Here is a 16047-nt window from a genome sequence, read left to right on the forward strand (position 1 = left end):
GCTCTGTTCTGGCGTTGAACGCCAGCCAGATGCTCCTTACTGGCGTTTAAACGCCAGTAAGTCCTTCCTCCAGGGTGTGATTTTTCTTCTGCTGTTTTTGATTCTGTTTTTATTGTTTTCATGACTCCACATGATCATGAACCTAATAAAACATAAAAGAACAATGAAAATAAAATAAAATTAGATAAATAAAAATTGGGTTGCCTATCAACAAGCGCTCTTTTAATGTCACTAGCTTGACAGTGGGCTCTCTTGGAGCCACAAAGGTGATCAGGTCAATGTTGTGGACTCCCAACACCAAACTTAGAGTTTGGATATGGGGGTTCAACACCAAACTTAGAGTTTGGATGTGGCCTCCCAACACCAAACTTAGAGTTTGATTGTGGGGGCTCTGTTTGACTCTGTACTGAGAGAAGCTTACTGTGCCTCTTTTCCGTGTTTATAGAAGAGCACCCTTGGGTTTTAAATACAAGGTAGTCCCCATTCAATTGAAGGACTAATTCTCCTCTGTTAACATCTATCACAGCTCCTGCTGTGGCCAGGAAAGGTCTCCTAAGGATGATGCATTCATCCTCCTCCTTCCTAGTGTCTAAGATTATGAAATCAGTAGGGATGTAAAGGCTTTCAACCTTCACTAGTACGTCCTCTACCAATCTATAAGATTGTCTTACTGACTTGTCTGCCATTTGTAATGAGAATATGGCAGGATGTACCTCAATAATCCATAGTTTCTCCATTACAGAGAGTGGCATAAGTTTTATGCCTGACCCCAGGTCACACAGAGCCTTGTTAAAGGTCATAGTGCCTATGGTACAGGGTATTAAGAATTTGCCTGGATCTCTTGTCTCTTTTGAGGTAAAGTTTTCTGAATCCATGTATCTAGTTCACTAATAAACAAGGGAGGTTCACTTTCCCAAGTCTCATTACCAAACAATTTGGCATTCAGCTTCATGATAGCTCCTAGATATTGAGCAACTTGCTCTCCAGTTACATCTTCATCCTCTTCTGAGGAAGAATAGTCTTCAGAGCTCATGAATGGTAGAAAGAGGTTTAATGGAATCTCTATGGTCTCTATATGAGCCTCAGATTCCTTTAGGTCCTCAATAGGAAACTCCTTCTTGCTTGAGAGACGTCCCATGAGGTCTTCCTCATTGGGATTCACGTCCTCCTCCTCCTCCTTGCATTCGGCCATATTGACTATGTCAATGGCCTTGCACTCTCTCTTTGGATGTTCTTCAGTATTGCTTGGGAGAGTACTAGGAGGAGTTTCAGTTACTTTCTTACTCAGCTGGCCCACTTGTGCCTCCAAATTTCTAATGGAGGATCTTGTCTAACTCATGAAACTTAAAGTGGCCGTTGATAGATCAGAGACTAAGTTTGCTAAATTAGAGGGGCTCTGCTCAAAATTCTCTGTCTGTTGCTGAGAAGATGATGGAAAAGGCTTGTTATTGCTGAGCCTGTTTCTTCCACCATTATTAAAGCCTTGTTGAGGCTTTTGTTGATCCTTCCATGAGAAATTCGGATGATTTCTCCATGATGAATTATAGGTGTTTCCATAAGGTTCACCCATGTAATTTACCTCTGCCATTGCAGGGTTTTCAGGATCATAAGCTTCTTCTTCAGAAGATGCCTCTTTAGTAATGTTGGATGCATTTTTCCATCCATTCAGACTTTGAGAAATCATTTTGACTTGCTGAGTCAACACTTTGTTCTGAGCCAATATGGCATTCAGAGCATTAATTTCAAGAACTCCCTTCCTCTGAGGCGTCCCATTATTCACGAAATTCCTCTAAGAAGTGTACATGAATTGGTTATTTGCAACCATGTCAATAAGTTCTTGAGCTTCTGCAGGCGTTTTCTTTAGGTGAATGGATCCATCTGCAGAATGGTCCAATGACATCTTGAAAAACTCAGATAGACCATAATAGAATATATCTAATATGGTCCACTCTGAAAACATGTCAGAAGGACACTTTTTGGTCATCTTCTTGTATCTTTCCCAAGCTTCATAGAGGGATTCACCATCTTTTTGCTTGAAGGTCTGAACATCCACTCTAAACTTGCTGAGCTTTTGAAGAGGAAAGAATTTATCCAAGAAGGTCGTGACCAGCTTATCCCAGGAGTCCAGGCTATCTTTAGGTTGTGAGTCTAACCATGTTCTAGCTCTGTCTCTTACAGCAAAAAGGAAAAGCATGAGCCTGTAGACTTCAGGATCTACTCCATTCGTCTTAACAGTCTCACAAATCTGCAAGAACTCAGTTAAAAACTGGTAAGGATCTTCAGATGGAAGTCCATGAAACTTGCAGTTTTGTTGTATTAGAGCAACTAATTGAGGTTTCAGCTCAAAATTGTTTGCTCCAATGGCAGGAATTGAGATGCTTCTTCCATCAAACTTGGACGTGGGTTTAGTAAAATCACCAAGCATCCTCCTTGCATTATTGTTGTTGGGTTTGGCTACCATCTCCTTCTCTTGTTCAAAAATTTCAGAAAGGTTGCCTCTAGATTATTGTAATTTAGCTTCTCTTAGTTTCCTCTTCAGAGTCCTTTCAGGTTCAGGATCAGCTTCCACAAGAGTATTTTTTTTCCTTGTTCCTGCTCATATGAAAGAGAAGAGAACAAAAAAAGAAGAGGAATCCTCTATGTTATAGTAAAGAGGATCCTTATTATTAGTAGAAGAAGGAAAGAATTAAAGAAAGGAGAATCCAAACACAAGGGTAAGGATAGAAGCAGTGATTGGAGATGAAGAGAGGTGAAGAGAAGTGTTAGTATGTGAATAAATAAATTGAAGAAGACGAGCGAGAGAATTCGAAAATTAATTTTGAAAAGGAGTTAATGATTTTCGAAAATTAAAGATGAGATAGAATTAAAATTAAAATTTAAAACAATTAGTTAATTAAAAAGAATTTTTGAAAAAAAGGATGAGATATTTTCGAAAAGTAGAGAGGAAAAAGTAGTTAGGTGGTTTTGAAAAAGATAAGAAACAAACAAAAAGTCAAATAGTTAGTTGAAAAAGATTTGAAAATCAAATTTGAAGAGATAAGAAGATAAGAAGTTAGAAAAGATATTTTAAAATCAAATTTTTGAAAAAAATAAAATTTTGAAAAAGATATGATATAAAAGATAAGATAAGATAGATTTAATTTTTAAAATTAACATTAATTACTTAACTAACAAGAAACTAAAAAATATGATTCTAGAATTTAAAGATTGAACCTTTCTTAACAAGAAAGTAACAAACTTCAAATTTTTGAATCAATCACATTAATTGTTAGTGTAATTTCGAAAATTTGAAATAAAATTAAGAAAAAGATTTTTTAAAATAATTTTTAAATTTTTGAAAATCATAAGATAAAAATGAAAAAGATTTGATTTTTGAAAAAGTTTTGAAAAGATAGGATTTTTAAAATTGAAAATTTGACTTGACTTGTAAGAAACAACTAATTTTAAAATTTTTTGACTAAGTCAACTCAATTTTCGAAAATTATGAGAAAATTAAGGAAAAGATATTTTTTTTTATTTTTTGAATTTTTAATGATGAGAGAGAAAAACATAAAAATGACCCAAAACAAAAAATTTTGGATCAAAACACAAGATGCATGCAAGAACACTATGAATGTCAAGATGAACACCAAGAACACTTTGAAGATCATGATGAACATCAAGAACATATTTTTGAAAAATTATTGATGCAAAGAAAACATGCAACACACCAAACTTAGAAATCTTTAATGCATGGACACTAACAAACAAAAAATGCATATAAAAAACAACAAAAGATACAAAACAAGAAAACATCAAGATCAAACAAAAAGACTTACCAAGAACAACTTGAAGATCATGAAGAACACTATGAATGCATGAATTTTCAAAAAATGCAAGAGATTTTTTAAAGCATGCAATTGACACCAAACTTAAAAATTGACTCAAGACTCAAACAAGAAACACAAAATATTTTTGGTTTTTATGATTTTATGATTTTTTGTATTTTTATTATTTTGTTTCGAAAATATTCTTTAGGAAAACGAAAAAGAGAAAAAAATTTTGAAAGATTTTTTTGAAAAATTTTTGAAATTAAAACAAAAAGAAAATTACCTGATCTGAGCAACAAGATGAACGGTCAGTTGTTCATACTCGAACAATCCCCGATAACGGCGCCAAAAACTTGGTGCTGTTGCCGGATCAAGATAACTTGGCGCTGTAGTTGCACGTAATTGTAATTCGAACAATCCCCGGCAACGGCGCCAAAAACTTGGTGGACGAAATTGTGATAATCAACAATGGCTCCAAAGACTTGGTGCTCTCAAACATAAATCACACTTTGTCACAACTACGCACATCTAACCAGCAAGTGTACTGGGTCGTCCAAGTAATAAACCTTACGTGAGTAAGGGTCGATCCCACAGAGATTGTTGGTATGAAGCAAGCTATGGTCATCTTGTAAATCCCAGTCAGGCGGATTTAACTAATTTAAGAGATTATTGGTTTTTCAAATAATAATAATAAATTAAATAGAAAATAAAGATAAAGTTACTCATGTAATTCAATGGTGGGAATTTCAGATAGGTGTGTGGAGGTGCTTGTCCCTATTGGATCTTTGCTTTCTTACTGTCTTCTTTCAATCCTTCTTATTCCTTTCCATGGCAAGCTGTATGTAGGGCATCATCGTTGTCAATGGCTACATCCCATCCTCTCAGTGAAAATGGTCCAAATGCTCTGTCACAACACGGCTAATCATCTGTCGGTTCTCGATCATGTTGGAATAGAATTCCTTGATTCTTTTGCGTTTGTCATCACGCCCAACAATCGCGAGTTTGAAGCTCGTCACAGTCATTCAATCCCGAAATCCTACTCGGAATACCACAGACAAGGTTAGACTTTCCAGATTCCCATGAATGCCACCATCAATTTTAGCTTATACCACGAAGATTCTGATTAAGGAATCCAAGAGATATGCGCCCGGTCTAAGGTAGAACGGAAGTGGTTGTCAGTCACGCGTTCATAGGTGAGAATGATGATGAGTGTCATGGATCATCACATTCATCATGTTGAAGTACAACGAATATCTTAGAATAAGAGTAAGTCGAATTGAATAGAAAATAGTAGTACTTGCATTAAAACTCAAGGTACAGCAGAGCTCCACACCCTTAATCTATGGTGTGTAGAAACTCCACCATTGAAAATACATAAGTGATGAAGGTCTAGGCATAACCGAATGGCCAGCCCCCAAAACGTGATCACCGGATCAAAAATACAATCCAGGGATGAAAATACAATAGTAAAATATCCTATTTATAATAAACTAGCTACTTAGGGTTTACAAAAGTAAGTAATTGATGCAGAAATCCACTTCCGGGACCCACTTGGTGTGTGCTTGGGCTGAGCTTGATCTTTACATGAGCTGAAGCTTATCTTGGAGTTGAACTCCAAGTTGTAACGTGTTTTGGGCGTTCAACTCTGGTTCGTGACATGTTTCTGGCGTTTGACTCCAGGATGCAGCATGGAACTGGCGTTGAGCGCCAGTTTACGTTATCTAATTACGAATAAAGTATGGACTATTATATATTGTTGGAAAGCTTTGGATGTCTACTTTTCAACGTTGTTGAGAGAGCGCCATTTGGAGTTCGGTAGCTCCATAAAATCTATTTTGAGTGCAGGGAGGTCAGATTCCAACAGCATCAGCAGTCCTGTGTCAGCCTTTTACAGAGTTTTGCTCAGGTCCCTCAATTTCAGCCAGAAATTACCTGAAATCACAGAAAAACATACAAACTCATAGTAAAGTCTAAAAATGTGAATTTAGCATAAAAACTAATGAAAATATCCCTAAAAGTAACTAGATCATACTAAAAACTACCTAAAAATAATGCCAAAAAGCGTATAAATTATCCGCTCATCAAGGAACAAATAATGTTGACAATGAAAGTCAATTTTGAGGAAAACTAATGTACAAGAATAATTTCTCTAGATTCAACAACTAATAAAGTTTTAATTGATGAACAAAACAATAAACATAATAAGCATAAGAATAATCTTTTAAGAATAATGCTTGTAACACATTCCATTCGTCGCTCATGTTACTGGCACTATCATATCCTTTGAAAGGTACCAGCATAGTGAGTGAGAGAGAGCAAGAAAAACAAGAAATCAGAAAGAGAGAAGTGAGTACTATGGAGTACTGGCTATTGTATTGGAGATGATGAAATGAACTACAGAATTAAGCTACAGTGTCTCTCTTACATTATTTATAGACACAGATTAAAAACTTCTAAAATACAACTAATTCCGCTGACTCACCAGAAGCTTAACAGCACTAATAGACACTAACATCAATGCTTAACAACCTGATGTGTAACTAACTTCCTCTTGCTCATTCTCTCCATCATTCTCCCTCAAACTCAAGGATGCTAAATTTTTCAGAATTCTGCACCTTGAGTTTGGCCCTTAAGTCAAGAAAAATGTATCAGCAATCTGAATCGAATTAGGCACATGACTTACTCAAATCACATTCTTTGTTATATAGTCTCACACAAAATGTAAATCAATTTCAAAGTACTTAGATTTTTTGGTACAAGATAGGATTGACTGCCAAGAGAACTGCAATTTAATTGTCACAATAGGCAACTGGAGCTTCTGCCACATTCCACTTTAATTAACTCATCAATCCCTTGACCCAGATCAGTTCAACCATTAAATTCGCTAAGGTTTTGTACTCTGCTTCAGTACTTGATCTTGCCACTGTACCCTGTTTCTTTGACTGTCAAGAAGTTAAGTTCTTTCCCAAGTATTCAAAGAAACTACCAATCAATTTTCTGTCACTGGGATCTACTCTCCAATCAGAATTACAATAGGCTGACAACAACATCGAATTATCTTTGCTGAGCTTGAGGCCATAGGTTGCAGTATCACATACACACCGTAGGATCTTCTTGACCAATTTCCAGTGATCTTCTAAAGGATTTTGCATAAACTGAACAACTTTGTTAACACTATACAACAATTTAAGTCTAGTAGTAGTGAGATACTGAAGACTGCCCACTACTGACTGGTAGAGGTGGGAATCATCGAACACTGCCGCTCCGGTAGCTCTAATATTCAAAGTGGATAGTAGTGGCGTATGGCTGGATTTAAATCCTATGATGCCTACTTTGCATAACAGATCTTGTACATACTTCCCTTGAGTCATTATTAAGCCCCCATCATTGGTTCGATGGACCTGAATTCCCAAAAAATAGTGCAAGTCTTCCATATCTTTTAAAGCAAAATTAAAATTCAGGTTCTAAGTAACTACAGAAATTACCTCATTTGAACTGCATGTGATGATGATGTCTTCGACATAGATCAAAACATAAGTAATTGAGGACTGAGAGTGCTTCACAAAAAACAGATATGTCTGACTTTGTGGCGGAGAAACCAAGATCTTGAAAGGCTGTGGAGAGTTTGAAATACCATGCTCTTGGAGCCTGCTTTAGGCCATAAAGAGATTTGTTGAGCTTTTACACTAGCATGCCATCACCTCCTTTGTATCCTTGTGGCTATTTCATGTAGACATCTTCCATAAGCTTACCATGCAGAAAAGCATGGTTAACGTCAAGCTACCGAATGCTCCAAGACTCTGCCAAAGCTATGGACAATATAATTCTGATTGAGGTTGCCTTCACAATTGGGCTATAAGTCTTAGTAAAGTTGAACCCAGGCCTTTGAGAGAACCCCTGAGTGACTAGCCTGGCTTTGTGCTTCTGGATTGTACCGTCAGCATTACACTTGATGAGAAATACTCATTTACTCCCGATCGCTTCTTTTCAGTAGGGAGAGGCACTAGAGTTTAGGTATTGTTCCTTTGAAGAGCAGCAAATTCAAGATCTATGGCACTCTTCTAATGTGGATCCATAAGGGCCTGATGCACAGACCTAGGCTCAACATTGGATTGAAACACCCTATATTTAAATATTCCTACTTTATCTCTAGTGATCATAGGATGTATATTAGTACTGGCAATAGGTTGATCAGGGATGGAAGGGAGAATAATTTCTAAATAATAAATTGGGATCGGAATAGGAATATTGGATGTGGCTCTATGTGATGCGGATTCAAGAGGGGTGGAGGAATTCAGTAAGGAAGGCTGAGGTGACCATGATGATGATGGCAAAGAAGGTTGAATAGAATGATGTGTGAGGAGGTAGTTTGATAAATCACTATTTTATGGTTTATATTGTGTTTAATTGAGTGGTTTTTATGAAGCCTTTGCACACTTATTCATACTATTCGCATGTTTTACTTTTTCCTTCCAGATTTTGTGCTATGATTGAAAACATGCTTCTTTGGGCTTTAAATTTGCTAATATTAATCCTCTGTTATTACCATTCAATACCGTGATATGTGTGTTAAGTGTTTTCAGAGATTACAGGGCATGAATGACTCAGAGGATGGAAAGGAAGCATGCAAAAGTGGAAGGAATAGAATAAGTTGAAGAAATTGCTAAGTTGTTCAGCCTGACCTCTTCGTACTCAAACAGTCATAACTTGAGCTACAGAGATCCAAATGAGTTTCTTTCAGTTGCGTTGGAAAGCTAACATCTGGGGCTTCGCAACGATATATAATTTCTCATAGCTACCCCAAAGTTAGGCGATGCGGATGCGTGGATGACGCGGACGCGTTGCATATGCAAAATCTCAGTCCACGCAAATGCGTGGACGACGCTTCCGTGTCACTTTCCTGCGACCTGTACGTACCATATTTCACAATCAGTGATTTCTGGGCTATTTCTGACCCAGTTTTCGGCCAAAAAAGTACAGATTAGAGGCTATAAAGTGGGAAAATCCATTCATTCATGAGGGGAGACAACATACAACAAACATTTATTCATAATTCACACTTTTCATAATTTAGATGTAGCTTTTAGAGAGAGAGGTTCTCTCCTCTCTTTTAGGATTTAGGATTAGAATTCCTCTTAAAGGATTTAGAATTTCTTTTAGTCATTAGGATTGTTTCTTCATACCAGGTTCAATAATTTATGTTTCTCTTCTAATTTTATTTACTCCGATGCTTTTATGTGTATTTGATTTATGTTGCCCAATTGGCTTATGGACCATTCATGTTATGATTTTCTTAACTAATATAATTTGAGGTATTTCAGACTCATGATTGCTTCCCTTTATTTATATAAATAATTTAGATTTTTTCCTTCTTGGCTTTAGTTGATTAATTGGTAACTCTTGAGTTATCAAACTCATCGTGATTGATAATTGTTTTTCTTGTTGATTAATTTAGATTCCTATAACTCTAGTCTTTCCTTAAAGAGTTGACTAGGACTTTAGGTATTAAATTAATTTGTCCACTTAACTGACCTTCATAGTTAGAGGTTGACTTAGTGGGAGCAAAAATATAATTCTCAGCACCATTGATAAGGATAAATAGGATAGGACTTCCAGTTTTCATACCTTACCAAGAGTTTTATTAGTTGTTAATTTATTAGTTTCCTGCAATCTATTTCTCCTGTTCAAAATCCTTTCAAAACCCAACATATTGTTTTCTATAATCAATAATAAATCATACTTCCCTGCAATTCCTTGAGAAGACGACCCGAGGTTTGAATACTTCGGTTTATAAATTTTATTGGGTTTGTTACTTGTGTGAAGGTTGTGGTAGGCTTAGAGAAAAGGGGGTTGAATCTATGCCTTCCTTTTAGTTGCAGTTATTACCCTTTTAAACAAACTTTCAATTCAGGTTCTGTCTGAACATAGCAGCAGAAATTTATGAGACAATTTATTTTTGTCTCATGAATATCAGAAAATAGAACTCAGCAGAGAAGAGAAATGCTAACACCAGCATGTATCCTGGTTCGGTTGCCTTGTGCTATGCAACCTACATCCAGTCTCCTCCACAACTATGGAAGAATTTCACTATAGTTAACAGTATTACATACATCAATTTCAGACTCAAGTTCTAACCTAACTTGACATTGGCTATGCTAACTCCTAACTATTTACTCTTAGTGCTAACCCAACTAAGAAAGGGATACCAAACAGGTACAAGATACAAGACACTTAACCAACCTAAAGAAATCAGAAAATAACTCTAGACTTTTCTCTCAAGTGTATCACTCAGCCTTTTTCCACTTATGGCTTTTACTTGAGCTTTCTCACAATGCCTTTTCTCCCAAGAAATTACAGAAAGATATACTTAGAAAAGTACATTACAATCAGCAAAAACATGAAGGAGATTGACTTCATCAGCAGCCTCTTTGCTATGTGCAAAACCAGATTCGCAAACCTCAGATGCAGTTCTTCAGTATTGGCCGAATGCTTCTTTGAAAGAAAGCATTATCCAAGTAGAGGAACTTCTTAACAGCACGTTGTTCTCACTCTCTGGTTTTCTCTCCTTACCTCTGAATGAACAGCAAGCTTCTTCTTATCTCCTTGCATGTTGCTTGGTTCTTCTTCCTAGGTCAACACCTTGAGCCTTAAACTTCACCAACCCACAGATTCACTTTTTCTCAATAATCCTCAGAATAGAAACTCTCCTTCTGACTTCCTCATCTTGGCCGAAAACCATAAAACAGCAACCATAGAATTCTTCCAATGGTCAATTTGATCTGAGCTCTTGAAAACCAACTTGGTCCCCAAGTCTTGTTTAAGACCGTAGATACACAGCAGAGAAGAACAGAAATCCTCTTTCCCTTGTATCCCATTTCAGATAGAGCAGAGTGTTGGGAAGTAGAGATGAAGATTTGATGCATGCAAGAGGAAATGTGTTACCTTTAATCAAAGCTAGATTTGGTTTGATTTGGGTGATTTGATATTTTACTTTCTAGCTTAATCTTTCTCTTTCTCTCTTCTTCGGTGAAAGGCTTATGGAAGAAGCTCTCTCTCTCTTTCTCTTTCTTACTTTTCTGAAGCCTTGATGTGACTTGATTAGAGGGGAGAGGAACGTTGCTTCTGGTAAGGCAAGATGGTGGGAAATTGAAAATCAATTTCGGGCTTGGATCGGGTTCTTCTCTACTTCAGCCCGTTGGTGCCTTGCTTTGCTTCTTTGATGAATTTTGCTTGAGATGAATGACTTGGGCTTGTCTTTATTTTTCACTTACCATTCAGCCCATTAGCTGATATCTTTTGTTTGATGTTGGGCTGCTGCAACACTTGTTTTTAGCCTGCATCACTTATCAAAAATAATCAAAACTAATTGGGTGATTAGCCCACTAATCAAATGTTTGTCATCATCAATTCTATTAATTAATTTCTTAACTCAACAATCTCCCCCTTGATGACAAACATAATTAAGTAATGATCAAAGGAATTAAAATTTTTGGTAAAGTTAGAAAACTTCCATTTGATGTTTCTTGCTTTAGTGTTGCTCCCCCTTTCCTTTTCGAGATTAGCTCCCCCTGGATTTATGCTTTCTTCTTTATTCCTGTTTTACATTGTACTTAAAGATAACACAATAGAAAGTTGTGCACATTTATCTTGTCTAAGGGATATCAAATAAGCAACACCACAAAATTAGCCCAACATCAAGCAAATATTAGCATAAAAATTCAGCATGTGAAATCAAATTTTAATGCAGCAATTTAGATAAAAATCCCAAAAAATGCTTATGCTATCCTACTATTACTCCCCCATTTTGTCATCAAGGGTGGATAATGAGCAAGATCCACAAAAACAACATTAAGAGTCCTGCAAGAAATGGTTAGGCCACAGTCCAAAGTTTCAGCTAAACTAACAAAGGTATTTAGAGTTATTACAGTCATCCAACATAAAAACAGTTAAATAATAGCAAAATAAATAGAATTCATGAGACAAAAAGAGAGCAGCTGCAACACTTTTTATGAGACAAATTCTAGGCATCAGAACCATCCCTCTCCGAAGCAGCTTCCTCTTCAACATCAGTGGCAATGTCTTCATCATTTTGAAGGTTATCAATGAAGGTCATGAGCACAGCCACCCTATCTCTTGATTTCTTCAGGAAGTTCTCATGCTTGCTAGCTAGCTTCCTTTGTTCCTTGCTCATGGCAATCAAGTGATTTGATTGGGAAACAAACTCTTGAGCGACATCCTTGACCACATTCAGCAGAGCAGATTTCTTCCCAGTGGAAATGGAAGTACCCTCAGTGGAAGGAGAAGGAGAGTCATCTGGGATGTACTCTTCATCATCATCATCTATAACCACTTTCTCAGATCAAGTTGATCCTTTTTGCTGTTTCACTGAAAGTCTCAAATATGCAAGTCAAAAACATGCCATAAGGTAGTACTTTATCTTTCACACTTCTAACAGAATCAAACATGTATCTAGCCATCAAATAGGCAAAAGAGATTTCTGTTTTAGTGATTAGGGCATACAAAACAAGTGTGTCTGTGTAAGAAACCCTTTGGTATGAACCACTTTGTGGAATTAAGATGTGGTTGACAATACGATGCAACTGAGCACATTCATATCCTAGGGCTTTGTGAGTGGGTGTGATGCCATCAATTAAGGAAACATGTTCACAAATGTGAGCCAGAGCATCATGGTAAGAGATACCAACACCTTCATCCCACTTCACAGATGTATAAGCACACGGCCCAACATCAGTGTACTTCAAGGATTCACTGATAGTTTCATTATTCAAGATAATGTCTCTGCCTTTAACATAAGAATGCACACTTCCTTCATGATAAGTCATGTTTGCATAAAATTCTTTGACTAACTGAGGATATACAGGTTTTTTTATTTTGAAAAGGTGATTCCAGTCTAAAAATTCTAAATTTTCAACAAAAGGAAAACCTTTCTTTTTCAAATCTGGTAAATCAGCAAGAAAAGAGGGACATAGAGTACGATACTGAATAACTTCCTCATAATAATCATGGTTCATGGCAGATTTGAAACGATGGGGGTTATAATCTGAGTGAGATGTCATGAAGTGTGATTTGTGAGCAAAATGATCAATGTCTAGTTCTCTAACAGATTTGAGAGGGCGATGAGGGTTACCTCTTTGTGAGCGCACTGGAACAGACCTGGATTTAGGTTGTGTTGGTTCGGGAATGGGTTCTTCAGTCGCCAGACGTTTGCCTTTGGATGAGCTAGGCTTTGCAGAACCAGGTTTTGAGGAGCCTGGCTTGGAAGTTTTGGCCTTCGGTGGTGGTGACGGCTTGGCAGGTGCAGGGTACCTTGGTGTAGTTTTGGTTCATGCCATTGGAGTAGTGCGAGGAGGAGAGGTAGGAGGAGAGGGTGAAGGAGTAAAAGTGGTGTCTTGAGAACAATTTGATGGTCTAGGATATCCTGAAAGTTTATGGATTTTTTCACGCGGTGCTCTTTTAGCAATAACTTTCTTCCCCATTTTGGTTAGATTGAGGCTTTTGATGGAAGAGAGACAGTGGAGTGAGAGGGAAGAAACCGAAGGGTTTGAGGAGAAGTTATGGAGGGAAGAGAGGGAGTGTTGGTAACCGTACCCAAAAGTAGTTTTCCAAAACCATGCAACTGCATCACCTTTTGAAATGACATGAAAAGACCTGACCTCATAAAATAAAGATTTGATTTTATTTGAAAATAAAATAGGAATGAATTTTAAATTTTGAAAAACCAAAAAAAATTAAACTGAAAAATCTTTTTGGATTATAAACATTGAATGAAAAGTTAATTTCAAAAAAATACACAGCCTATCAACCAAAAAAAATGTAACATTCATATATGGGCCCAGAGATAGTTGGATTTAAAAAAACACATTGGACCACTCTAAATCTGATTTTGAGGTTGGCCCAGATTATCTTTCATTTGAAACAAGCCCAGAACACGCTGGCTTGATGGAGACGTTCATCACCTGCTCAGAATTGTCTCATACCTGTTTATGAGACAAAAATCTCCAGCAAATACATCAGCAATTTTCAAATAAAGAATCATAACTCAAAATTCCTAGACAAGTCCTAAGCATACAGAATCTATCCTCAGCTAATGGTTTTGTAAAAATATCTACTAATTGCTCCTCAGATTTAACAAATTGAATACTAATATCCCCCTTTTGGACATGTTCTCTTATTGAGTGAAATTTCACTTCAATATGCTTAGTCCTTGAATGCAAAACTGGATTTTTAGAAATATTAATGGCACTCATATTATCACACATCAAGGGAATATTTTCAGCCTTTAATTTGTAATCAGCAAGCTGTGTTTTTAACCATAAAAGCTGAGAACAACAAGAAGAAACAACTATATACTCAGCCTCTGCAGTGGATAAGGTCACTGTTGGTTGCTTCTTACTTGACCAAACATTTAAGGACTTTCTAAGGAAGCAACATAAACCAGAAGTGCTCCTTCTATCAACTCTATCACCAGCAAAATCTGCATCACAATAACCAACTGTAGAAAAATCATCAATCTTAGGATACCAAAGACCAAAATTAGATGTGTCATGAACATATCTAATGATCCTTTTAACTGCAGAAAGATGTGACTCTTTAGGTTTGGATTGGAACCTAGAACACAATCCAACACTTTGCACAATATCGGGTCTAGAGGAAGTTAAGTACATAAGAGAACCAATCATTCCTCTATACCTAGTCTCATCAACATCTTTCTCAGTTTCTCCCTTATCTAACTTAGAACTAGGATGCATGGGTATTCCCATGGGTTTGGCATTTTCCATACCAAATTTCTTAACTAATTCCTTGGCATACTTTTCTTGATGAATGAAAATACATTTTTCAGTTTGTTTAATTTGCAGCCCAAGGAAGAAATTAAGTTCACCCATCATACTCATGTCAAATTCACTTGTCATGAGTTTTCCAAATTCAGAACAAAGGGATTCATTTGCTGATCCAAAAATAATGTCATCAACATATATTTGGACTAGAATAAAAGAATCATTAGAGTTCTTGATGAATAGAGTTGTGTCAGTGGTGCCTCTTTGAAAACCATTTTTCAAAAGAAAAGAGCTAAGTCTCTTATACCAAGCTCTAGGAGCTTGTCTTAAACCATAGAGAGCTTTAGACAATTTGAAAACATGATTAGAATGCTCTTTATTTTCAAAACCAGGAGGCTGCTCCACATACACTTCTCTATCTATCACACTATTCAAAAATGCACATTTCACATCCATTTGATCTAATTTAAAACCACAAAATACAGCATAATCTAAGAGAAGTCTTATGGCTTCTATTCGGGCAACAGGGGCGAAGGATTCATCAAAGTCTATTCCTTCTTCTTGGTCATATCCTTGAGCCACTAGCCTTGCCTTGTTTCTTGCAATGCTACCATCTTCTCCCAACTTGTTTCGAAATATCCACTTGGTGTTGGTCACTTTCTTTCCACTTGGCCTTGGAACCAAAGTCCATACATTGTTCTTTTCAAACTCAAGAAGCTCATCCTCCATAGCTTTAACCCAAGAAGGGTCACTAAGTGCTTCCTTGACGTTTTGAGGCTCTATTTGTGATAGAAGGGCAATGTTGGATCCTTCATTTGCCTTTCTAGTGGAAGACCTTGTTTGCACTGCATGAGAGACATCCCCAATGACAAATTCCTCAGGATAATTCTTCAAGAATCTCCACTCACGAGGTCTAGTGGATTTGGAGGCAGATTCAGTCACCAAGATTGGTTATTGTAAATATTTTAAAAAAATTCAGATTTTAAAATTTTTATCTTATCTTATGTTATTTTTCAAAATTCAAATCTTTTTCAAAAAAAATCATATCTTTTTCAAAATCTTATCTTATCTTTTTTCAAAAATCATATCTTTTTCAAAAGCTTATCTTATCCTTTTTCAAAAATCATATCTTTTTCAAAATCTTATCTTATCTTTTTCCAAAAATCATATCTTTTTCAAAATCTTATCCTATCTTTTTCAAAAATTATATCTTTTTCAAAATATTTTCTTTTTGTTAGTTTTTGTTTCTATTTTCTCCTACTACTATGAACTCTCACCCCTTTGGCTATGAGTCTGGTTACAATTATATTGCAAGAAGAGGAAATTACAATGAGAACAGGCATCAAAGTTAGAACAATCAAAGATGGAAAGAGCCACAAGGATTTGATCAACCCTCATGGCAACAACCACCTCCAATGGACTATCAACAACCGTTCTGTGAT

General features: G+C 36.5%; 1 protein-coding gene and 1 non-coding gene across 2 annotated transcripts; one reads left to right on the forward strand and one right to left on the reverse strand.

Annotated features, from left to right (window-relative positions):
- Nucleotides 1–1958: 1958 nt before the first annotated feature.
- LOC112719316 (small nucleolar RNA R71) lies at nucleotides 1959–2062 on the forward strand. Its single transcript, XR_003161621.1, has one exon. It is a non-coding gene; the product is annotated as a small nucleolar RNA R71 (small nucleolar RNA).
- A 4692-nt stretch (nucleotides 2063–6754) lies between these two features.
- On the reverse strand, nucleotides 6755–7180 carry LOC140175579 (uncharacterized mitochondrial protein AtMg00810-like). The gene has a single exon (XM_072204093.1). It carries the CDS (start codon nucleotides 7178–7180, stop codon nucleotides 6755–6757), a length of 426 nt encoding a protein of 141 aa, XP_072060194.1.
- Nucleotides 7181–16047: the final 8867 nt, after the last annotated feature.

Source organism: Arachis hypogaea, chromosome 10, assembly GCF_003086295.3.
Source record: "Arachis hypogaea cultivar Tifrunner chromosome 10, arahy.Tifrunner.gnm2.J5K5, whole genome shotgun sequence".
Lineage (NCBI taxonomy): Eukaryota > Viridiplantae > Streptophyta > Magnoliopsida > Fabales > Fabaceae > Arachis > Arachis hypogaea.